We start from the raw sequence: 26,979 nt of genomic DNA, 5'->3' as shown, positions 1-26,979 counted from the left end.
TAATAAGAAGGAGATATATAATTCATTTAATTCTTAATATGAAATTAGAATATAACATTTCTAAAATATTCTTAATAATAATAAATTGAAAATAAGTCGTAAATAATATATTTAAAAAGAAAAGAAAAGAAAAAAGAGAGAAGAGAAGAAGAAGAAGTTAATATATTATAAAGACTTTTAATATTATAATTTCATGTTGAATGGTGTGTGTTGGTATGTTAAGTACATGATCATGGCCTTTCTCTCAATTGGTCGAAGAGGATTATGTAATATGGAGGGTTATATAATATTTATGTGTATTTAAAAATTTACAAATAAGAGAAAATGTAGTGTAGTGTACATAATTCAAGTGCCCAAATAAATTATCAAGACATGAAATTACACTTTGAAAAATGTAATTTAAACAATGAAAAATTACAGTGGGTCTCTCTATACAAAGAACCAATATAGATCTATTTTAATCACATATCTACCAAGCTTTCAAAGTGATTTTGCATTATAAAATAAGTTGCACTTCAAGAGATTTGATCCTCTTGGCTCTTGCTAGATCCATGGTTAAAATGGATCCATACTGGTGGAAAGTATGCAAAATGGGTAAGAAACACAATTTTTCATGTATTCTTATTATCTATTTATCGGACTATCTAAATTATGTAGTGGATAAACACATGTTTTTTCATGTATCTCTTGTTTATCTCACTATGGGTCTATCAAAAACATGTAGAGTGGGCACTAATTAGATACATTATTTAATTATATATCTAAAATATGTAGTGGATAAAAACATATTTTTCATGTATCTCTTGTTTATCTCACTATGGGTGTATCAAAAGTATGTAGAGTGGGTACTAATCGGATACATAATTTAATTATATATCCAACAAGTTCTTAGACTTGAAATTTGAGTAAATCTATAATAAGATTGATTGAAAATATGATAAAAATGTAGTTTTCTTTCATTCATTGTAAAAATTCAAAACTCTTATTTTATTATCTTAGTTATTATTTTAGACTTGAAATTTGAGTAAATCTATAATAAGATTGATTGAAAATATGATAAAAATGTAGTTTTCTTTCATTCATTGTAAAAATTCAAAACTCTTATTTTATTATCTTAGTTATTATTTTATCACCATAATAAGAATGAAAGAGCACAACTATTATTTTAGTATCTTAATTATTATTCACTTTTCATATTGAGAATGAAAAAGCACAACTTCTCATTTCTCTAGGTTTTCTTCAAGTGCATATTCCATTTATTATGTCAATAATCTGTGATCACTTATCAAGCTCACTCAATATTCAACCTATTTTCAATTATTTTTGTATTAAAACTAATAATGTAGTTCTACATTCTTTAATAAAATATTGCATGTTAACAAAAATTAAAATACTCTATTTGAAATAATTTAACCAATATTAAAATATTATAACTTTTATCGGGATGGCAAGACTAATTAGGTAAGACTTTATACTCTATTTGACTTAATTTAACCTTTCAAGTTTTTTTATCTTTTTCTAATGATAAAATTTGAATTTAAAGATATATATCAGTTTTTCACTAGAAATTGTGATTATTACACCAAATAAAACTATTTCATAAATACCATCCTTAGACTATATCAATTTTAATGTACAATATTAAAAATAGTTATACTTTATTCAAAAAAAAATATAGTTTAATATTTTTTTTATAAAAATCAACCAAAGTTGATAATAAATCATTAATAAATATAACATATGAAATCATTAATAAATATAAGATATAAAATCATTAATAAGTATATCATATTTTCTTATTTTAAATATTTTTTTGAATAAAAAAATCAATTTAGTACTACTAATTAAAGGAGTTGTCTATAATGCTACTTTTTGGAGATTTCGGTGACGGAATCCTGCGGAAGAAATTGAGGTTAAATCTTGATTTGTTGCAGTTAAAATGGTTTTTTAACTGCATATTTGGATTCAGCACCCTCGAAAACCCCTGGGACGCTTTCATTGTGCAGAAACTAGCTATCAAACTTGCGATTCCAATAAATTCCTGCCGGATTTCGACCAGAAAAACCCGCCGAAAAAACTTTCAAAAAATCGCGTTATAGACAACTGCCTAATTAAAAGAGGCATTGACGACATCTGAATTAAACTTATGTTGATTCGCATGATTAAAACATCACGACAAGACTTAGCAAAACTCTGAAGGGGAGGAACGTGATTGTGGACAAAAGAGATTGAAAGTGTCATTTTCCATAGAGCACTGTCACCGTCAACAACAAGATTTATCCATTCACGGAATCTATGATGACCTTACACTACTTAACAGTCCAATGGAACGCGATTTACATGCCAAAGTCTGAAACCATTTGGCACTTTGCAGTTTGGAAATGTAGTGAAGAATGGTCATTGCTTCATATTGTGTGTAAACGTGGAGTCCACTTACACCAGACTCAAAACACTGCAATATCCAGAAATTCTTTTGCGTTGGCCAGTTGGGGATGGAAGAAAAATTCACATTGGGATGGATGCTATTAAGGGTTTTGATGGGACCACTGTCTCTCTCCACAAATCGTCGACTATATAAATCAGATGGGGCTTTGTCACCTGACAGATTTGCAGTATACTGTACCAGAGGGTCCTCTTAAACAATCATGGCCACATTCTTGGGACTTGGGCCTTCCGGCCGAATTAGAACTAATGGGAAATTTATAGACATATTAATTTCCGCAGGGATTTCTATCGGTAACACGAAATTGTTATGTTTTTTTAAGAAACCGCAAAGTGAATAATTGTCGTCAATATTGCGTGCAGTTGTGTAGTTTATTCGATCAGCGAAAAATACTTACTTTTCAAACTAAATTTTATAAAATAGCATATTATTCCACTAAATCATATAAATTTCTGTAAAGTGGATGACATAAAGGGTATGAAGTGTGAGGATAAATTCTATTCTGCTTTGCTCTCTGAACTTCTCCCTTCTCCCTCAATGGAGAAACGCAGTCCAGCAATGCCAGGCCGACTGCACCTCTTTCTATTACTGCTTAGCATGTCACTAAATTCATCATGCCGAGCCCAAAATGCAGATTGTGTTGAAGAAGACCGGGCTACCTTATTAGATTTCAAAGCGGGCATCGTTCAGGATCCCACTGGAGCTCTTCAAACATGGACGGGCAACGATTGCTGTCGATGGAACGGTCTTCTGTGTGACACCCACAACGGTCGAGTGGTAAATCTCATTCTCAACGCAGATCAAGGCAACAGTAGTGAATACATGAGTGGAACTCTATCAGACTCCATCGGTAACCTCTCTTATCTCAACAAGTTTATTGTTTTCAGCTGGAAAAATATGGGTGGAACAATCCCATCTTCTATTTCTCGCCTCTCCTCCTTAACCCATCTTTCTCTGGATAATAACAATCTTTGTTGAAAATGTAATTTCAACGCCCTACGTATGCAGTCCAAAACCGCCAGCATGAAACCACAAACCGGCCAGGGCATATCGCACCGCTATCAAACGAAAAGCTGTTTCCGTACTCTTTGCTCCGATGCAATTTGGTGAAGGCACGTGGCTCTCGCCTGACGTAAGCAAGTTTGACCCATCGGGAGATATCGTTCACTCAAGTAAGGGCTTCCGATATCGTTCTCCACCGTTCGATTGTCTCCCGTGTTCTCCGTCGTTGATCACCTGGAGCTGCATACGAACCCACATCAATTCAATGTTTTGCGTGAAGTGAAAGATTTATGGTTGACCATACGTTTTAATTAATGAACTGTCATATGCGTAGGTGAAGTTTTAATGTTTCTTTTATGCGGGAGGTATGGGCATAAATTTTATATGTGTTATATTTTAAATCGAGCGTTGACCATATGTAAGGTAAAAAGAAAGGCCACGGTAATATAGAGTTTTTTTTTTACGTATTATGTTTTATACAATAGCGAGCAAAAACTTATATGCTCGAGTCTTGCTCATTGTATTTTTGCAAGGGGAAACACACTGCAGTGTGTAGAAAAACAAGAACAGGCGTGATTTTTTTGTGATGTAATTTTTTTTATGTGTTGGCCATCGTAAAACAGAGGAGTAGCAAAAGAAAACCATGTGTGGTTTTGCACAGCAGTGTATAAAGAAAATGGTGGAGCCTAAGTTGTTTTTACACCAGTGAATGTAAATTTTGTTTTACAGCAGTAAGATCATGTAAACTTTTGTTACAGCAGTAAGTTGTTTTTCACAGCAGTGAATATGAAAATGATTTTACAGTGGTAAATCTTTGTATCAGGTTTTAATGAATAGAATGTTTTTATGGTGGTGAAATACTCTGTTTCTCTGTGAAATTTTTTTTAAGCTGTCTGTGCACAAAAAGATCCTGTGGAGGTAAAACAGAGCATTGCCTCTGTGTGATTGAATCTTGGTTTTTGGTATTTTCCCCATTGAAAAATACCCAACAGTGGTATCAGAGCAGGCTTAGGCTCTTTGAAGGTGACAAAGAAGCTGAAAGAAGGACTTGTTGCAGCAGTAAAACTTCTCAAGCAAAGTGAAGGCTCAGTCAAGAGAATACTCAGGTATTTCACAAAGTTTTTTTTGTGTTGCTGAAGAAACAGTCAGCTGTTTAAACACACAGTCAAGGATTTAGTGGCATAGATCAGAATACAAGGAATGGCCAGCACAAGCACTGGTATGGGTTTGTTTAATACCCAGCTCCCACAGTTTAATGGGAAGAACTATGATTATTGGTCAATAACTATGATAGCCCTGCTTGCCTCCCAAGACTTATGGGAAATAGTTGAAGATGGCTTTGAAGAACCAGCAGATGAAACTGAGTTCAATGCATTAACTCAGGGAGAGAAGGATCTGCTTAAGAACAATAGGAAGAAGGATTCAAAAGCCCGAGTGTTGTTGTATCTAGCAGTAGACCAGAGTATGTTTCCAAGGTTAGCAGCAGCTAAGACAGCCAATGAAGCATGGCAAACCCTCAAGACAGCCTATCAAGGCATGGAGAGAGTGAAGACAGCAAAACTACAATTGCTGAGAAAGGATTTTGAGAATCTGTGCATGAAGGAGTCAGATAACATTGACTCATTCTTCACTCATGTGATTGGTGTAATCACACAAATGAGAACCCATGGAGAAACCATTGAAGATAGAAGGATTGTGGAGAAAATATTGAGGGTCTTACCCTCAAGGTTTGATGCCATAGTCACCACCATTGAAGAGACAAAGGATCTCTCAAACTATTCAGTTGATGAGCTACATGCATCACTGATAACACATGAGCAGAGGTTGAGTAGAAATGAAAACTCATCTCTAGAGCAAGCCTTCAAGACCCAGATGTCCTTTGGAAGAGGAAGAGGTCAAGGCAGAGGAAACAAGAGAGGAAGAGGCAGAAGCCAGAACAGAGGAGGAAGGAACAGCTCATCAAATGCACAAGGAAGAGGCAGCAATCCAAATCAGAACCAAGGCCAAGGCAGCAGCCAACAAGGAGGACAATATCATGCTCAAGGACAAAGGTATGATAAATCTAATGTTCAATGCTATTATTGCAAAAAGTATGGACATTATGCAAGTGATTGTAGAAAGAAACAACATGATATGAACACTAGACAAAATGCAAATGTTACTAGAGAAAACAGCAGTCAAAGTAATGTGTTGTTAGCCTGTAACATGGCTGAAACAAACAGTGAGGAAATTTGGTTTTTAGACTCAGGTTGCAGCAACCATATGACAGGAAACATAGCCTTCTTTTCTGCTTTAGATCAGAATATGAAATCAGAGGTCACACTAGGAACTGATAGCAAAGTCTCTGTTATGGGAAAAGGGGAGGTAAAAATATTTACAAAGCAAGGAGAAAGGAAAACCATAGCAGATGTCTACTATGTCCCCGGAATGAGATGTAACCTATTGAGTGTTGGACAGCTTATCCAAAAGGGTTACAATGTTTATTTTGTAAATGATGTGTGCACCATCATGGATATACCACCCAGCAAAAGATGCATTGCTGAAGTGAAGATGACAAGGAACAGGATGTTCCCTCTCAGGATCCGGGCAGATTTGAAAAACAAAGGAGAAATTGCAGCAGTTACCCAAGAGGCTTTCCAAAGCGTGCCAAAGGATGAGAATTGGTTGTGGCACTTGAGATTTGGACATCTCAATTTTGGAGGTCTGAATTTGTTGAGTAGGAAAGGAATGGTGAAAGGATTGCCATTGATAGAGAAGCCGGACAGCCTTTGTGAAGGCTGCATATTGGGAAAACAACATAGAGAAAGTTTTCCATCAGGGAAGAGCATAAGGGCAAAGACACCCTTAGAGATTATCCATTCAGATTTGTGTGGACCAATGCAAGCTCCATCATTAGCAGGCAGCCTATATTTCCTAACATTCATTGATGACTGTACAAGAAAGACTTGGATATATTTCCTCAAGAACAAAAGTGAAGTCTTTGAGAAATTCCAAAATTTCAAAGCACTTGTTGAAAACCAAAGCGGGCTGCACATTAAAGTTTTGAGAACTGATAGAGGAGGTGAGTATATCTCCAAGGAATTCCTAAGATTTTGTAGAGAAAATGGAATTCATAAACAGTTTACAGCAAGGTACACTCCGCAGCAAAATGGAGTTGCTGAAAGGAAGAACAGGACCATCATGGATATGGCAAGGAGCATGCTGAAGGCAAAGCATTTGCCAAATGATTATTGGGCTGAAGCTGTAAATTGTGCAGTGTATATTTTGAACAGGTGTCCTACAAAAGCAGTGATGAACAAAGTGCCGGAAGAAGCATGGAGTGGGAGAAAGCAAGGAGTCACCCACATGAGAGTTTTTGGATGTGTGGCCTATGCACACATTCCAGATCAGCTAAGGAGGAAGTTGGACAGCAAAGGGGAGAAATGTCTCTTCATTGGATACAGTGAGGAATCCAAGGCATACAGGTTGTATATCCCATCCACCAAGAAGTTTTTTGTCAGCAGAGATGTTCAATTCATTGAGGAAGAAGCTTGGGATGGAAGCATAGAGAAAACAGTGAATGTTAAAAACTGTTTGTCTCATGATGAAGATGAAGAGGAGGTGGCTGAAATACATCCCCAAACAGCAGCGCCAACACAAGGACAGCAAGGGACACCATTGAGGATAAATGAGAGTGCTTCTCCAAGCACACCACAAGGAGGAAATTCAAGTGCATCTTCAAGCACTTGCACACCAAGTGAACGAGGTAAGAAGTTTAGAAATCTAAGTGAAATTTATGAAGAAGGAATGAATTCCTTATTTGCCTTGTATTGTCATGTTGATGATCCTATTCATTTTGAAGAAGCTATTAAAGATAGGAAATGGATAGAAGCTATGGATGAGGAGATGAATGCCATAGAGAGAAACAAAACATGGGATTTGGTTGAGCTACCAAAAGGCAAAGAAGTCATTGGTGTGAAATGGGTCTACAAGACCAAAAGCAATGCTGAAGGCAAGATTGAAAGGCATAAAGCAAGGCTGGTTGTCAAAGGCTACAAGCAGCAGTATGGGAGAGATTATGAGGAGACTTTCGCACCGGTTGCAAGAATGGAAACCGTGAGAGCAGTGCTGTCCATAGCAGCACAAAACAAATGGAAAGTCTACCAAATGGATGTGAAATCAGCATTCCTAAATGGAGTGTTAAAAGAAGAGGTTTATGTTGAACAGCCTCTCGGCTATGAGAAGAAAGGTGAAGAGCACAAAGTGTGCAAATTGAAGAAAGCTCTTTATGGGCTGAAGCAAGCGCCAAGAGCATGGTACAGCAGGATAGATTCATATCTATTAGATAATGAATTTGACAAATGTGAAGGAGAACCCACAGTCTACATCAAGGAAAAGGATGGTAAAATTTTAATTGTTGTCTTGTATGTAGATGATGTTATTTTCACTGGAAATGATATTTGTCTTATTGAGAATTTTAAATCAGTCATGAAGGATGAATTTGAAATGACTGACATGGGTTTGTTGAGATACTTCTTAGGCATAGAAGTAGATCAAAATGAAAAAGGGATTTTTATATCTCAAGCAAAATATGTAAATCAAGTTTTGGGCAGATTTAAGATGGAAGAATGCAAGGCAGCAATCACTCCCACAGTGATGGGATTAAAGCTCAGCAGAGAGGACAGCAGCAAGGATTTTGATCCTAGCTTGTACAAAAGTATTGTAGGCAGCCTTATGTATTTAACAGCTACTAGGCCTGATTTAATGTATGTTGTTAGTTTGATTTCCAGATTCATGGAGAGGCCAAAGGAGGCACATTGGCAGGCAGCAAAGAGAATTTTGAGGTATGTCAAAGGTACCAAAATGTTTGGCATATTATATAGTGTCTCAGAAAGTTCAGATTTAATTGGTTACACTGATAGCGATTGGGCTGGAAGTGTAGATGATCGGAAGAGCACTTCCGGTTATGTTTTTAATATGGGTTCAGGAGCCATTTCATGGGCTTCTAAGAAGCAGTCCATTGTAGCATTGTCTACAGCAGAGGCTGAATATGTGGCAGCGACAGCAGCAGCTTGTCAGGCAGTGTGGATGAGAAGAATGTTGAGAAGCTTAGGCCAAGAGCAGGCAAAAGCGACAGTGATATTTTGTGACAATAGCTCAGCTATTGCATTGTCAAAGAATTCAGTGTTTCATAAGAGAACGAAACACATTGATACAAGGTTCCACTACATCAGAGAATTGGTGAACAATGGAGAAATAGTCCTAGAACATTGCAGGACTCAAGAACAGGTTGCAGACATCTTGACAAAGCCACTTGATCAGAAGAGCTTTGAATTTTTGAGAAAGTGTCTGGGTATGACTGAATGCCCAGCTGTTGAAATTAAAGGGGAGTGTTGAAAATGTAATTTCAACGCCCTACGTACGCAGTCCAAAACCGCCAGCATGAAACCACAAACCGGCCAGGGCATATCGCACCGCTATCAAACGAAAAGCTGTTTCCGTACTCTTTGCTCCGATGCAATTTGGTGAAGGCACGTGGCTCTCGCCTGACGTAAGCAAGTTTGACCCATCGGGAGATATCGTTCACTCAAGTAAGGGCTTCCGATATCGTTCTCCACCGTTCGATTGTCTCCCGTGTTCTCCGTCGTTGATCACCTGGAGCTGCATACGAACCCACATCAATTCAATGTTTTGCGTGAAGTGAAAGATTTATGGTTGACCATACGTTTTAATTAATGAACTGTCATATGCGTAGGTGAAGTTTTAATGTTTCTTTTATGCGGGAGGTATGGGCATAAATTTTATATGTGTTATATTTTAAATCGAGCGTTGACCATATGTAAGGTAAAAAGAAAGGCCACGGTAATATAGAGTTTTTTTTACGTATTATGTTTTATACATAGCGAGCAAAAACATATATGCTCGAGTCTTGCTCATTGTATTTTTGGCAAGGGGAAACACACTGCAGTGTGTAGAAAAACAAGAACAGGGGCGTGAGTTTTTTTTGTGATGTAATTTTTTTTATGTGTTGGCCATCGTAAAACAGAGGAGTAGCAAAAGAAAACCATGTGTGGTTTTGCACAGCAGTGCATAAAGAAAATGGTGGAGCCTAAGTTGTTTTTACACCAGTGAATGTAAATTTTGTTTTACAGCAGTAAGATCATGTAAACTTTTGTTACAGCAGTAAGTTGTTTTTCACAGCAGTGAATATGAAAATGATTTTACAGTGGTAAATCTTTGTATCAGGTTTTAATGAATAGAATGTTTTTATGGTGGTGAAATACTCTGTTTCTCTGTGAAATTTTTTTTAAGCTGGCTGTGCTCAAAAAGATCCTGTGGAGGTAAAACAGAGCATTGCCTCTGTGTGATTGAATCTTGGTTTTTGGTATTTTCCCCATTGAAAAATACCCAACAATCTTACCAGTACCATACCTTCTGCCATCGCCTATCTCACCCAGTTACAGTCTCTGTCCCTCTCGGGAAACCGGCTGAGCGGTCCTATACCACAATCCATTGGAAATCTGCAGAGTTTAACTGCTTTATACTTGGATACAAATAGACTCTACGCCTCAATTCCTTCCAGCATCGGAAATCTGATTCGGTTATCCGTCTTGAAGCTGAATAACAACCTGTTCTCTGGTCCTATTCCGGAATCCATGGGAGCTCTGGCAAGCTTAAGCAGTCTTGATATATCAAACAATTTTCTTACAGGTAACATCCCTTCTTCGTTTGGAAATCTATCTAACCTTGCTGAGCTGTTGGCCAGCAATAATCGTTTGAGAGGAAGCATTCCTGAATCGCTCGGCTTGCTTGGGAAAAATTTGGATCAAGTTTGTTTGGACAGGAATTTACTGACAGGCCCTATCCCAGAATCCTTCTTCAATTTAACATCCCTTTACTACCTTGATCTATCCCAAAATATACTCACAGGCAACCTCCCATTTTTCCCAAATTCCTCACATCTTGTCACCCTCCTTCTCTCTGAAAACAATCTAAGCGGTACCATTCCTGACTGGTTAGCCACTCTGCCAGCCCTCCGCTGGCTTCATTTATCATTCAACAATTTCACGGGCCAAATACCCAATTCTTTTGGAGAGACTTCACTTCTCGACTCTGTTTTCATTTCTAACAATAAGCTCACTGGTACCATTCCTGAATCAATCGCTGATATGAAATATCTGGAATACTTGGATCTCTCAAACAACGAGCTTACGGGCACCCTTCCTCAATCCCCGGCTATATATAACCTGCTCTTCCTTAATCTCTCCGACAATAGCTTATCAGCCCCATTGCCAGATCTGGATAAAATTGGGCTGGAAACCCTTGACTTGTCTTACAATAATGTGAGCCTTGAGGTCATCCCCGCCTGGATTACAAGCTCCAGTTTTGTAGTGGATCTGCGGTTGGCTGGTTGTGGTATTTCAATGAGATTGAATGACTGGGAGCCTGCTGTTCCTTCTCTTTATACATCTCTGGATCTCTCCAACAACAACATCACAGGGGACACAGACAATCTGTTCCAGAGCATGGTGGCATTAAAATATGTGAATCTGGCAAGCAATCAATTGGGTGGGAGTATTCCATCGTCCATTGGAAGTTTAAAGAACTTGGAAGCTCTGGACCTGTCTCATAATGAACTGAATGGAACGATCCCAGAGGAGATGACCCAACTGACGAATCTGAGGGAGTTGAATGTGAGCTACAACCATCTGTGTGGAATGATTCCAAAGGGCAAACCGTTCAACTCATTCCCAGCTTCTGCATTCGATCACAATGGCTGCCTCTGCGGATGGCCCCTTCCTCCTTGCCATTCAAATTCGGTTTGAAGTGACACCGCTATTGTAAAATTCAAATTCTTATAGTAGTGGTTGCTAATACATTGGCAATTTTCAGGGGCCTACTATGCAATTGTTGGCTGGTTGATAGGGTTCAACCGTTGGATGTTTTTGCAAGTTTTCTATAAAGCAGATGTGAAATGTTTTTCCTTCTAACATGAGTCCGACTCAAGAGAAGCAATTCCTTCGGTTGAAAAATTTAATATAAATTAAAAATTGTAAGGTTGATGAAACTTAACAGGTAAGGTCTGGTGTCCTAATTTATTCCAATCATATTTCTTAAATAAAAATAAGAATTTTACAAAAATAAAAAAGTGTTTCAAATCAACTATCCCACTCCAAAAAGCAATTGATTTTGAGGCAATGGGATGCAAATTTTGCAAATGACATGGCAGGGGAGGGCCTTTTTTAATATAGATTACACAAGTAACGTATATCTTGTTGATTTCTTTTATATAAAGTCACTTAAAAGTAAAGAACAATTTGACAAGGTATGACGTCATTATAGTGTGATATACAATAGTTAGTTTGAAGATGGAATTCAAATAGTTTAATAGTTTGAAGATGGAAGTCATTTCCAAAAAATTTTACTTGGCATAGTTTTGACATTAACATTTTATTAATAAACAAATAATTTTTTCATTCACACACTGAAACTTAACCCAAACTAATATTGGAAAACACAATCCACGAAAAAAACCAAGTAACCTGCATTCCCAAAGAGATGAGTAGTTGGAATTTACAACAAACTAGATAAGGCGACACAATGATTTTGGTGAAGCCGCTTTTAACAAAGCATAACTGAGTTCAATCGAACACTCCTCGAAGCGAGGTCATGACAGAGAGGAATGAGAGACGGTCCCTCAACGGATAAGTGTTCGGTGTACCTTTTCTTTTAATGAGTTTGAAGGGTGAAATGTTGTGATATGAATGCATAAGCTAGATATAGAATTGGAAAGTATATTATTTAGTAATAAATTTTTTAGATATCATTTTTTGGGATTCAAGTGCATTAAGAAAGTCATTTATCTATAATCATTTCCATGAGAGGTAGTCATAACTAACTAATTTCTCATAATTTTTTAATAGTCCATTTAGCACTCATTGCATCGGGTGATGGGTGAATAATTTTAAATTATTAATTTTGTTTTTAAATTTTATTAATATTATTTAGTCAAATTTTTAATGTTTTGAATCAATTTATAATTAGATGAAAATTTTAAGTATATTGTTTCACTATGCATGAATGTTGAAGCATGGTACAGTTATAGTGATCTCTAAAATTTCAATAGCACTTTTATCATATTTATATTGGAAAAGATAGTTTATCTACTACAAGAGTAGCTCATTTTGTATGGCAAGCTTCTTTGTCTAATGATGAATAGACTCTTCACTCAGTGAACCTCTTGAAGTGGCTTATTATATATTATTTGATCTATATTTTCTTATGTTATTGTGTTGTCTTGTATCTTGATAAATAAAATTTGGTATTATAGCTTTGGATCCTAGGGTTTTGCTGCTTTAAAAGGGTCATCATGGTATTTTCGCTATAATTTTTTTATATGAAGCTTAAGACTGTGAAATTGATATAGCTTGAAGGACAAATCCGAATTAACATTTGGTTGCAATTTTAGAACTTGGTTTTCTATATTGTTTGAGATATTGTCCAAGTAAGTTAGGGTCTTTGCATGCTCCAAAATTCGGTCTCAAACAAGTGTTCTAAGGAAAATCATCTTAACTTTCACTTCGTACATCATATTTGAATTTCCTAAAAAGTTAAGATCATGGACTATAGTTTATCTTGTATCAATTTGATCGTTGAGGTTAAAACAATGAAACATGGGATACTATACAAGTTTTGTTGTCTAAACCACTCCATTATCAAGCCATCATGGGAGATTTGGAGAAACTTCATCTTCAAAAATCCAATATTGGTCTACCTAGTGGGGTTGGAAAAAATACATAGAGGGCTACCACATGACACAATTTTAGATCTTGGGAATCCAAAATCACAAAGATACAATAGTTTCAAGGTTGCCCTTATCAATAAACTCAAAATCAAGCTCTTAAAAGGTGTGTATTTTTAGATTTTCATAATTTTTGTTTGAAAAATTAGTTTGAAGTGATTGAAAGGGCACAGTGAAGGATAGATATCATTAATTGATCCTAAAATGCCTCCCAAAAAAAGTTATACACCCATCAAGCCCTAAAAAATATCTACTATGATACATGACGAAGAAGAAATGCAACATGATATATCAAAGTTACGGGACCAAATGCAACAATGTTTCATATCACAAAGAGCAACCAAAAATGAATTGGTAGCTAGGATTGATGGTTTATAAGAAAAAATGGAAGGCTTAAAAGAAAACATAAAAGCAAGCATGGAATGTTTAAAAAGGTTTCACAAAGTTGCTACAAGAAAAGATTCCTAGTGGTGACAAGGTGGTCCATGAAACTCATGATGAAAACAAAAGGAATTTGTAATCATCAATAAAATAAGAAAATTAATCATACCCTTGGAGATATTTCATCGACATCAACCCACATATATCTGAATCAACTAAGACAAGTATCCATCGCAATCTACTGTCACTCCTTGGAAAAACTTTTTTTCCAAACTTCCCCAACACACATCCTCTACAAACATCATCATGGTTTGTGCTAACCTCTGAAATACATGCCACCATCTCACAAAGAAGTATAAACTCCCCAACTCACATAATCTATAAACACCATCATGCTCTGTGCTTACCTCTAAAACACATGTCATTGAATCAAGAAGAAGTCTAAGTGCTCCTTGATGAATATGGTCCATCCTCCTATTCCATATCTCCCCTTGGTCTCTCAAAATAGCTCTAGAAGTTTAGGACCCGAAAACTGCCAAAAATAGGGACTATCCTAACAGGGGCATCCTGTGGCATATCAGAGTGAGACACTTTCAGACACGGTCCGAAAGTATCCCACTTATGAAAAAGACATGTATTCCATTATGCAGGCCTTCCGACAATGGAAGCATTACAATTTGGTGAAGGAAACGGTCATCCACACACACCACTGATCCCTGCAGTTCATACAGACGCAAAGGAAGTTGTAGAATGATCGCCATTAGAAGTGGTCCACATACCTGCAACAATTCCATGCGAGTATCAAGTACAAGAAGGGTAGCACAAATAATGTTGCAGAATGCCTCAACCGACCACCGATCATGGCGTTAACCACCGTGCTCAACTCTTGTGGGCACGAGACTTCTAATTGGCCACTTCTCTATAAAAGCAACCCAAAATTCGGTCATACATACCATACGATCTTGGAGGGTCAACAAGTTCCATATTTCACCTCCAGGATGCTCTGTTATGCCACCTAGGACACCTTTTTGTTCCTTCAAGTGAGCATACCAAGATGATTTGGGAAGCACACTACAGTCAGGCCATTGTGCATTTTGGGGTCGAGAAAATGGTGGCAGTGATGCATAAGTATTTCTATTGGTCGAATCTTCGACAGGATGTCGGGAAATACATCAGATCCTGCACTGCCTACGCCATTGCCAAACTGACCATCAAGAAGCAAGGCCTTTATACTCTGCTGCCTACCCATAGTCGACCTTGGGAATCCATCTCCATGGATTACATGTTGGCTCTTCCTTCTCCTAAGCATGGCAACAACTGTTTTTTTGTGGTCGTCAATAGATTCTTGAAGATGGCCATTATGGCGACCTGCAAGAAGAATATTACATCTGAAGCCACTGCTAAACTCTTCTTTGAACCAGTGTGGGTACACTTTAGGATCCCACGGTCTATAATCTCAGATCGGGACAACAGGTTTGTCGGTACATTTTCATTGAGTCTCTAGTCGATGTTGGACACCAAGCTCACTAAGTCCACAACTTTCCATCCCTAAACTGATGGACAGACAGAGGTCGTCAACAGGATGATCGTACACATTCTGAGCATGTACAACTCAAAGCATCCACGCACATGGGATGAGATCCTCCCCTATGTCCAGCACAGCTATAACCAGCTCTCCACAGCTCGACTGAACATAACCCTTTTTAGGTGGGCTTTGGATTCCAGCCACTATGTCCCATTGATGTGGCCATACCATTTGCAGCGACTGAGGTAGATTTGGCTCATGTCTAGTCTGAAGCTGACAAGGCAAATAGCTTCATTGAACACATTCAACACTTTCGCTAATAGGTCCATGGCATATTGGACAAAACCAATGCTAAGTACAAGTAGTGACATGATCAACATCAAGTGCCACACAAGTTTTAGGTGGATGACAAAGTTTGTCTACATTTTTAGAAGGAGCGCCTCACTGGGCCCCACCGCAAGATTCGCCTGCTTCGATATGGACCATACACCATCACCAAGGTTGTGGGAGATAATGCTTTTGAGCTCAACATTCCCCCATTCCTTGGCCTGCACCCAGTGTTCAATGTGGATCGCCTTCGGCCATACTTTCCACCATTACTGGACACATCCGACATTACATAACATATCACACCAATAGAGTTAAATCCCGACTGCATGGAACAAGCTGCAATTGAACTCTAGCATATCTTGGTCCATTCCCTGCCATAGCATGGTCCACTTTATGTATTTGTCTTCATAGCTCCTGACAGGGTAATATTGTTCCTTGATGGTGTCTTGGAAAGAATTCCAAGACGTTGCCACTGAAAACAATGAGGGTTCACTCTCGTCCTTTTATTCACAATAGGTTTCCCAACAATCCTTGATGTGTGGGGTGGCTTTAAGAAGTGAAAAAGTAATATTTTCCTGATTATAAAAGTCATGAACTAAAAAATATCCTTCCAATAGATTTAACCATTTATCTATGGCGCTTGCATCTATCAGGCCTTTGAATATGGGAATATCGAAGTTAAATTGTACCTTAAAAGGAGTGGCGCCTCCAGAGTGGTTGTTGGATGAAGATGCATCACCTGTGGGAAGTCGTCGAAGGATCTGGGCAAAGTTATCCATCATCGCATCCCTCTGTCACTCAAGGGCCTCCTCGAGAAACATTTTGAAAGGATCTCCTACCCCCTCGTCTTTCTTTACTTATGCCATGGGAGGTCACCGAGGTTTGCGAGGTTGATCTTGCAATGGTTCAATCAGATCAAGCCCTAACTCCTTATACCTTGACCTCGTTGGGGACATGCAAAAAAAAATAGATAAAGAGCAGACCGCTCTCGTACCACTGATCCGAACTTAAAAATGAATGCAACAACTTAAAAATATGATAATAAACACAGAGATGCAGCAAAAAAACACTTCATTTCATTAATAGAAAAATATTGAATTATGGTTATGAACATAATGGAAATAAGATAGCTCGGGCGATGGTATCTTATCTCTAAGAAGAGATGTGGCAGCTACATGCCTCTAAAATATATTACAATGAGGCTCAAGGGCCTATTTATTATTGGAAAACATGAGAAAACCCTAAACAACCAAAATCCTAACCTAGGAGATGTAACACCAAGAGTTTGTGGGTCCCTTTGGGGTTAGTTGGGCAACCAACTTCTCGGGGTTGTAACTTGGTCATATTATCTCTGTTTGGAACATATGATACCTTGTTGGAAAGGTCCCTCTCAATACTATATGTTTCATCACAGGCCCATGCTTACAGCTACGGGCTTGCCACAGACCCCAAAAAAACGTCATTTAGAGGGTTAGAACTACTCCACAAGTTCAGGAGCCGAAAAACTTCTAAAAATTGTAAATGCTGAAATGAACAAGGAAACAGATGAAATCGACTAGGGAGCCTAGGTGGAATAGGCAGGTGGCCACCAATATCCACCTAGATCACTTATGCATGTATGTATGGACTATTCTGTATGTGTTTGTATGAATCTTAGTCGAAGTGTGTTGTTGGTTTAACTCATCACTTTCGATTGTTGACTATTTTGCTTTCCATCTTGTGATGTCTTTCAGCTTGTGTGTTCCCTTTCAAGTTGCATACTATTACAAGTTTCTAAGGGGTGCACTCCTCTCCCCTTCGTGTGCTAAAGCCTTTCCATGCATATTCCCTAACTTGCTGCAAGATCACACCCTTGTTTCCAACAAGGACATATTACTTACCTCTGCGCGCAACCACAATCAAGGCGATACCATACTACTAGCTGCTGGGACTCCTACTCCAAACAGTCTGAGGTCTACTTGGGACTTTTTACTAGGGATATCCCATGACATGTTGGTGGGTCCAACACCGTCAACACCTTTTCTCTACAGTTTTGGGATGCTAAAGTATTCGTATATCCAAAGTTTTTATTGTTCTGTTTGAATTTTTGCTCAATTTTAACAACATATCAGTATGCTACTCTAAGCAAGGAGATGCCTCAGAACTCCATTTCTATTTGGTTGTATTTGTGCAGACAACCACGATATTTGAGCACTAGATGTCACTTATATTCCTTGATACCTAGCTTGGTGTGAACATTATGAAAGATATTTGTGAACTTTGGCACTGCTTGGTCCCCTTCCTTCCATATTGTGATACATCTCATGTACTATTCTTTGTAGCTTCCAACATGTTATTATTGTTCCTTAAAAACATCCTTAAGAGAGTCACAAGTGGGTGTGACTAAAATAATTATGGATTCCTTCATGGCCTTTCGCTCACTGTAAGTTTCCCACCAATTCTTGACTTGGGGGGAGATCTTATGGAGGGAAAAGGTAATATTTTCCCTATTAAAAAAATTATGGACTAAAAAAAATCCTTCTAGGAGATTTAATCGTTTCTCTAGAACATTTGCATCTATCTAGCCTTTAAATATAGGAACATCAAAATTAACTTGTACTTTAAAGAGGGTGGCACCTCCAAAGTGGTCACTTGATGATTGTAGTTATTGGAGGTTATCTAACAAGAAAGAAATGAAACTGAAAACAACCATACAAGTAATAACTCAGGATTTACGTGGTAAAACCCTGACACAGTGTCAAGGAAACATCTATGAGGCAAGGGATTGGAATTTCTATTCAATCAATGAAATGATTCTTTGTTACAATAGTTTGGGCATTCATCAATTTTATATGAGCCTCCTCAGTTACATAACTGCTGATTCTGTATGAAACTGACTTGTCAATAACTAATACAATTTTCCCAAATTTACATTTAAAATAATTTTTTGTCAATTACCAACAAACTCCACCTTGACAACAATTTTCCTAATCCCTTGCCTATGCCCATTCATCATATTTTCTGCAAGCCAAGAGAATCTAAACACCATCGCAGCTTCTCTACTGTAACTAGCTTTGTGAATGTGTCTGCACAATTCTCTCGTGTAGGGACCTTTTAAAGAGCTACTTTTCCGCCATCGATCACATGTCTCATAAAATGATACCTTACATCAATTTGCTTGGTCCTACTGTGATAAGAAGGATTTGTAGCCAAGTGAATAACACTTTGACAATCATAAAGTACACTCACTTTCTCTTGTTTCCTTCCAATCTCATCAAGTAGACCCTTTAACCAGATTGCTTCTTTATTGGCATCTGAAGCAGCTATATTTTCTGCTTCAGTAGTGGACAACGCAACTGTTTCTTGAAGCTTTGACATCCAACTAATTTCTCCACTTGCAAGATTAAAGACATAACCTGTAGTAGATCTTCTTTTATCCAAATCACCTGCATAATCAACATCTACATATCTGCAGACTGATCCTTCACTACCATTAAAGATGATGCAATGGTCACTTATGCCTCTTAGATATCGAAGCACCCATTTCACTCCTTTCCAGTGTTCTTCACCTGGATTTGCCATGAACTTGTTGACAACTCCAACTACATGTGAAATTTCAGGTCTTATAGATACCATTACATACATTAAGTTTCCTACAACATTTGCATATGGTACATGAGACATATACTGCTTTTCTTCATCAGTTCTAGGACTCAAAACTGAAGAAAGCTTAAAATGGGAAGCTAATGGAACATTAACAGGTTTCACATTATTCATACATAACTTTTCAAGTACTTTCTCCACATACTTCTGTTGTGATAACCAAAGCTTACCATTTTTCCTATCTCTTTGTATCTCCATGCCCAAGATATGTTTTGCTGCTCCAAGGTCCTTCATATCAAACGTCCTAGAGAGCTGAGCCTTTAACCTGTTGATCTCTTCCATGATTTTGCTTGCAATAAGCATATCGTCAACATACAAAGCTAAGATAATGAATATGCCATTGAAACTTTTGAAGTATACAAAATTATCATACTCACTTCTAATAGAGTTCTGGCTCACCATGAAGGAGTCAAACTTCTTGTACCATTGTCTGGGAGACTGCCTCAGACCATACAATGATTTCCTGAGCTTGCAAACTAATCTTCTGCTGCGACCTTGTACAAAACCTTCTGGTTGTTCCATATATAACTCTTCATTCAAATCACCATGTAGAAAAGTTGTTTTAACATCTAACTGTTCTAACTCAAGGTTAAGTAATGCAGTTAGTGCTAACACAGTACGAATAGAAACAAGTTTTACAACTGGTGAAAAAATCTCATGAAAGTCGATACCTTCAACCTGAGAATACCCTTTTTCTACCAGTCTCGCCTTATACCTTTCGATACTTCCATCAACTTTTCGTTTCAGTTTGAAGACCCATTTGCATCCAACAACACTTCTCCCTTCAGGAAGTTCTACAAGATCCCAGGTATTGTTCTTGGCTAAGGAATCCATTTCTTCTTCCATAGTTGTTTTCCATTTTTCGCTATCCGTATCATCTATTGATTCCTGATAACAAGAAGGTTCCCCATATTTAGTAATCAAAGAAAAAGATGAAGCATAATCTTCATACCTTTTGGGAGTTTTTCTTTCCCTTGTAGACCTTTTTGAAGTGACTGGTTGCTGAACTGGTTCAAAAACTTCAACAATTTCCTTTGTATCTTCAACACTTTTTCTCCAGAAGTCTCTTCTTCCTTTTGACTATCACCAAAAGGTATAGGCTCCAACTGAATTTGTTGATTTGGAGATACCTGTTCCTGTTCAATTCTTTCAACATTTGATTTTAAAAAAGAAGATTCATCAAATGTTACATCTCTACTAATGACTATATTCTGTGATGTAGGATCCCACAAACTGTATCCTTTCATTGCATAGTCATACCCAACAAAGACATAACATTTCGATTTTGGATCTAATTTTGAACGCTAAGAGAATAAGCATCACGACCAAATATCCTTAAATGTGAATAATCACAAGACTAACCTGACCAAACTTCTTCATGAATTTTACAATTAATTGCTACTAAAGGTGATTTGTTAACTAAATAACAAGTAGTGGATATTGCTTCTACCCACAACACCTTTTGCAAGTTAGCATTGCTGATCATTCTTCTGGATCTTTCCATAAGAGTCTGATTCATATGTTCAGCAACACCATTCTGCTGAGAAGTATAAACAACAGTTTTGTGTCTAACAATTCCTTCATCCTTACAGTATTGTTCAAATTCTATTGAAGTGAATTCACCACCATTGTCAGTTCTTAAACATTTAATTGATTTTCATGTTCTTTTCTCTACCATTGTTTTAAATTGTTTAAAGATATTGAATACATAAGCTTTCTTTTTCAGCATAAATACCCAAACTTTAGGGGAGAAATCATCAATAAACGTTAAAAAATATAGAGAACCTCCATATGATACAACAGGAGATGGTCCCCATAGATCAGAATGAATATAGTCTAAAATATCTTTACTATTATGATTTCTAGTTTTAAATATCTGTTTACACTATTTTCCATGCACAAAATGTTTACAGAAATCCAACTTCAAAGATTTCATATCAGGAAGTGATTTACGTTTCATCAGTATCTGAATACCTTTCTCGCTCATGTGACCTAATCGCTGATGCCATAGGCGAGTACCTTCTTCTTCTTTTTCTGACACAATCGCTGCTTCACTGACCTGAGTACTTCCTTTGAGTCTGTAAATATTTTTGACCTTTTATGCTTGCATAAAAACTAGGGCACCTTTAGAGACTTTCAACACTCTATTCTGACCTATAAACTTATAACCATCTGAATCCAACATTCCCAAAGAAATCAAATTTTTCTTCAAATCAGGTACATGTCTAACACTAGTTAATGTTCTAACTGTGTTATCATACATTTTAATCCTGATAATCCCATCCCAACAGTCTGACATGATACATTATTACCCATAAACACAGAACTACCATTTACATTTTCATATGAAGTAAACCAATTTCTGTGTGGACACATGTGATGAGAAGCACCAGAGTCTAATAGCCAGCTTTCAAAACCCTAAGAGACATTACATACAGGTGAAGTTTCATCTATCATACATAATTCTTCAGCAGATAAAACTTCGTCTATCATACCTGAATCAACTTGATTTGCTTCCTTCTTCGGGTTATCAGACTCTTTTCGTTTCCAACAATCTTTCTTCAGGTGTCCAATTTTATTGCAGTGCCAACATTTTGCCTTACACTTCTTTTCTTTTGATTTAGATCTAGAAGACCCCCTTGTTTTTTCTCCTCTTTCCTTTGACCGTCCTCTAGCTATCATGGCTTTTAATGCACCTGTTTTAGTACTGGATTTCCTTCGTACTTCTTCAGACAAGAGAGCTCACACAACCGATTCAAATTTCAAAGAATCAGCAGTGCTCAAACTGATTGAAGTTACGAAGTGGTCCCATGACTTGGGCAGAGAACACAACAAGGTTATAGCTTTGTCTTCTTCCTGAATTTTAACTTCCATATCTAATAATTGGCATATAAGTGTATTAAAAACATTCAAATGCTCTGCAACTTTTGAACCCTCCTTCATTCGAAGACTGTACAATTGCCTTTTCAAATAAATTCTATTGGTTAACGACTTTGTCATATATAGTTTTTCCATTTTTTCCCATAAGCCTGAAGTTATACTTTCTTCAACAATGTTGAAGAGAACTTCATCCACCAAGCATAACCTGATGGTACTGAGAGCTCAGACATCCAAGTCCTCTCAGTTCGAACCTTTCATGCGAGCAAGTTTCTTATTTACCCCGTCTAATGCTTTGTGCAACCCTTGTTGCACTAGCAAATCCCTAACTTTTAGTTTCCATAGAGAAAATTTGCTCTTGGCAGTGAATTTCTCCACCTCGAACTTTGCATTCGACATCTTGGCCATTTTCTTTCCTATAAATCCTTCTTTTAACTAGGTTTCTTCAAAAAAAAAACAAAAGTTTAGGGTTTCCTCTTCAAAAGGCTGAGATTTTTTATTATAAAAAAAAAGGCTCTTTTCTACAATTCTGAGTTTTTTTTTTTTTTGTTTAAAAAAAAAAAAATCCCTATTCAATTTTTTCTGTAACTCTTCCAGAACAGAATTTGCCTCTTTTTTTTTTTAATCAAAAAACCCTTCAACTGAAAAAAAATACCCATTTTTAGTACGCAAATGGCCAGCAATAGCTCGAGCCAGAGGACTTCCACGTAGGTCCCTTCATGAGCAGGGGCAACATTGCAGTTCTGCTCGACACACTGGGCCAGAGGGCTTCCTTGGCTAGCTTGCAGGTCCCTTCATACGCACAACGATGCCATCTGTAATGGCTCTGGCAGCACGCAGAGGTTTTCAAAGAGTGGTCCCTCATACGCACAACGGTGCCGTCCTTGACGACTGCAACGGGCCACCTCGCTGCTCGACGGTTTTGGACAGGGCCAGCAATGGCTCGGCCTCCTCACTGCCTCGCTTCTCAACGGTTCTAGACAAGGCCAGCAACGGCTCCCGATCCATGCAGAGAACAGAGTGGGTTCTGGATAGGGCTAGCAATGGCTCCCAGTCCACGCAGAGAGCAGACAGTAATATGCAGCAGTGGCATTGGTCCACTGAAACAAATGATCCAGCCTTCTAATGCATCTCTCCTCCTTCACCAGCGTCTTATGAGGCATCTCCTTAGTCAGGCAGAGGGTCCACAGAGTTCTCAAAGGGGCATCCTTCTGATGTGTCTCTCCTCCTTCACTAGCATCTTATGCGGCGTGTCCTCAACTAAACTCAACTTGCTCTGATACCAATTGTAGTTATTGGAGGTTATCTAACAAGAAAGAAATGAAACTGACAACAACCATACAAGTAATAACTCAGGATTTATGTGGTAAAACCCTGACAGAGTGTCAAGGAAACATCCACGGGGCAAGGGATTGGAATTTCTATTCAATCAATGAAATGATTCTCTGTTACAATAGTTCGGGCGTTCATCAGTTTTATATGAGCCTCCTCAATTACATAACTGTTGATTCAGTATGAAACTAACTTGTCAATAACTAATACAATTTACCCAAATTTACATTTACATTAATTTGTTGTCAATTACCAACAATGAAGATGCGTCACCTATTGGTATTCACAAAAGGATCTCGGGAAAAATATCTAATTCTAGAAAATACAATTCTATAGACGAAAAAAACAAAGAAACAAAAAGGGTGGTAGTATGAACTCTAGCAGGTTGGACTAAAAGGGAAACTTCTAAGAAAATCTAGATGATATTCCATGGATCATTAGAGAAATTTTGAGGTAAAAAGTGACCTCAAAAAAAAATTGCGGTATCAAGTTCAATTTTTAAATTTCAAATAACCGGCGATATTCAAGATGATAATGTCGATCATAAGGGTAAATAGTTTGGAGGGAAAGAAAAACTATATTTTAATTGATTTTTGACTTATCCCCTTATAGTTTTACTCAAATTCAAGTATAAGAACTCTTTGAATGTATAGTTAAATTCCACATCCAATGACTATCCACTTTGCATACCTTCGATAGACTCATAATGAAATAAATTAGACGTACCAAAAAAAAAAACCTTTCATGGATATCCATTCTATCTCACCATGGATTTATTGAGTCGAGAGGCTCATTATACAACCCAGTATGAGGGATATGTGTAAGTATTTCCATGCTCAACATAGAGTTGACATGTGCCTTTTAAAATAAAAATAAAAATAAATATTCTTTAAATAAAAAGACAATATGAACTATCATAAAAATAAAAAAGAATTTAGATATTTGGTTAGTTTTTATTAAAAGCATTATAGAACATCAATAATTCTACTCTCACTATACTTGGTTGTTGATATTACAACCAATTATAGTGACAGTAGAATTTTTGAAATAAAAAGACAATAAAATATTATTTTTGAAAGAGAAGTGGTAAAAACTTTTCACTCTCACTTTCAACCATGAATAATATATTTTGATAGCTATATGAAGTAACACAATTTGTTGACTAATTTATATATATGTATATATGGAAATAAACTAAACGAAACAAATAGTTTTATGTTTATCATAATAAAATATTTCAATCCTTAATTGAAAGATCCATAAAGTAAAAAAAATCAATTACTTCATAATATCAATAATAAGAGCGAGCTATATAATTCATTTAATTCTTAATATGAAATTAATATATAAAATTTATAAAATATTGTTAATAATAATAAATTGAAAACAAGTCATAAATAATATGTTTAAAAAGAAAAGAAGAAGAAGTTAATATATTATAAAGACTTTTAATATTATAATTTCATGTTGAATAGTGTGTGTTGGTATGTTAAGTACAAGATCATGACCTTTCTCTCAATTGGTCGAAGGGGATTATGTAATATGGAGGGTTATGTAATATTTATGTGTATTGAAAAATTTATAAATAAGAGAAAATGTAGTATAGTGTACACAATTCAAGTGCCCAAGTTGTTTCTCTATAAATAGAACCAATATAGATCTATTTTAATCACATATCTATGAAGCTTTCAAAGGGATTAAATATGTCAAAGAGAAAACTTTTTATTCAAGTTTTGCATTATAAAATAAGTTGCACCTCAAGAGATGTGATCCCTCTCAGTTCTTGCTAGATCCATGGTTAAAATGGATCTATGCTGATGGAAAGTATGCAAAATGGTTAAGAAACACAATTTTTCATGTATTCTTATTATCTATTTTTTAGAGTATCTAAAATATGTAGTGGATAAAAACACGTTTTTTCATCTATCTCTTGTTTATCTCACTATTGGTCTATCAAAAGTAGGTAGAGTGGGGACTAATTGGATACATAATTTAATTATACACCCAACAAGTTCTTTGACTTGAAATTTGAGTAAATAATAAGAAGATTGATTAAAAATATGATAAAAATGTAGTTTTTTTCATTCACTTTAAAAAATCAACTCTTATTTTATTATTTTGGTTATTATTTTATTTCCATAATGAATACTGGTTTCTTTGTATTCACTTTTCATACTAAGAAGGAAAGAGCATAGCATAATGCCAACTTCTCATTAGGTTTTTCCAGGTTTTCTTAGAGTGCATATCCCATTTATTATGTGAATAGATCGCTTATATATCTTATTTTTAACGATTTATATTTTCAATTATTTTTGTGTTAAAATTAATAATATAGTTCTACACATTCTTATATTGCACAGTAAAAAATAATAATAATAATAATATTATAACTTCTATGGGGATGACAAGAATTCATACTCTATTTCACTGGTTAATTTAACAATTCAGGTTTTTTTATTCTTTTCTAATTGTAAAATTTGAATTTAAAGATATATGCTAATTTTTTAAAAAGAAGTTGTCATTATTACACCAAATAAAATGTTTCATAAATGTCATCTTGGACTATGCCAATTTTAATGTACAATATTGAAAGATAATTATACTTTTTAATTTTTTAAATACTTCATTAAAAAAACGGTTAAAAAAATGTATAATTTAATAATAAAAAATTATAAAAAAAATAGTTAATAATAAAATAATTGATAAGTATATCGTATTTTCTTATTTAAAATATATTTTGAAGATAAGAAAATCAGTTTAGTACTATTAAAAAACCATTAAAAGTGTCATTTTCCATATAGCACTGTCATCATCAACAACAAGATTTATCCATTCACGGAATGCAATGATGGCCTTACACAGTCCAATGGGACGCGATTTACATGCCAACGTCTGAAACCATTTGGCAATTTGCAGTTTGGAAATGGAGTGAGGGAATGGTCATTGCTTCATATTGCGTGTAAACCTGGAGTTCACTTACACTACACTCAAAACACTCTGCAATACCCGGAAAGTTTTTTGCGTTGGCAAGTTGGGGAGGGCAGAAAAATTCACATTGGGCTGGATGCATACTCACAGGCAACGTCCCTCTTTTCCCAAATTCCTCAAATCTTCACACCCTGGTTCTATCCAAAAACAATCTAAGCGGTACCATTCCCGCCTGGTTAGGTACTCTGCCAGTCCTCCGATCGCTTCATTTATCGTTCAACAATTTCACAGGCCAAATACCCAATTCCTATGGAGGGACTTCACTTCTTGACTCTGTTTTCATTTCAAACAATAAGCTCACTGGTACCGTCCCAGAGTCTTTTGCTGATATGGAGTATCTGGAATACTTGGATCTCTCAAACAACGAGCTTACGGGCACCCTTCCTCAATCCCCGGCTATATATAACCTTCTCTTCCTTAATCTCTCCAGCAATAGCTAATCAGCCCCATTGCCAGATCTGGATACAATTGGGCTGGAAACCCTTGACTTGTGTTACAATACGTGAGCCTTGAGGTCATCCCCGCCTGGATTACAAGCTCCAGTTTTGTAGTGGATCTGCGGTTGGCTGGTTGTGGTATTTCAATGAGATTGAATGACTGGGAGCCTGTTGTTCCTTCTCTTTATACATCTCTGGATCTCTCCAACAACAACATCACAGGGTGACACAGGCAATCTGC

At 36.7% G+C, this 26,979-nt stretch overlaps 1 protein-coding gene across 1 annotated transcript; it reads left to right on the top strand.

Annotated features, from left to right (window-relative positions):
• Positions 1-2,932: 2,932 nt before the first annotated feature.
• Positions 2,933-11,258, top strand: LOC149197638 (uncharacterized). The gene is made up of 2 exons (XM_089408757.1): positions 2,933-3,416; positions 9,830-11,258. The coding sequence occupies exons 1-2, from the start codon at positions 2,981-2,983 to the stop codon at positions 11,248-11,250; spliced, it is 1,857 nt and encodes a 618-aa protein (XP_089264883.1). The 5' UTR covers positions 2,933-2,980; the 3' UTR covers positions 11,251-11,258.
• The last annotated feature ends 15,721 nt before the right edge of the window (positions 11,259-26,979 follow it).

Source organism: Pinus tabuliformis, chromosome 2_2 (assembly GCF_031772625.1).
Source record: "Pinus tabuliformis cultivar Carrire ecotype Pingquan chromosome 2_2, CPIR1, whole genome shotgun sequence".
NCBI lineage: Eukaryota > Viridiplantae > Streptophyta > Pinopsida > Pinales > Pinaceae > Pinus > Pinus tabuliformis.
The sequence above is the reverse complement of the archived record's forward strand: the minus strand, read 5'-3'. Positions and strand labels throughout refer to the sequence as shown.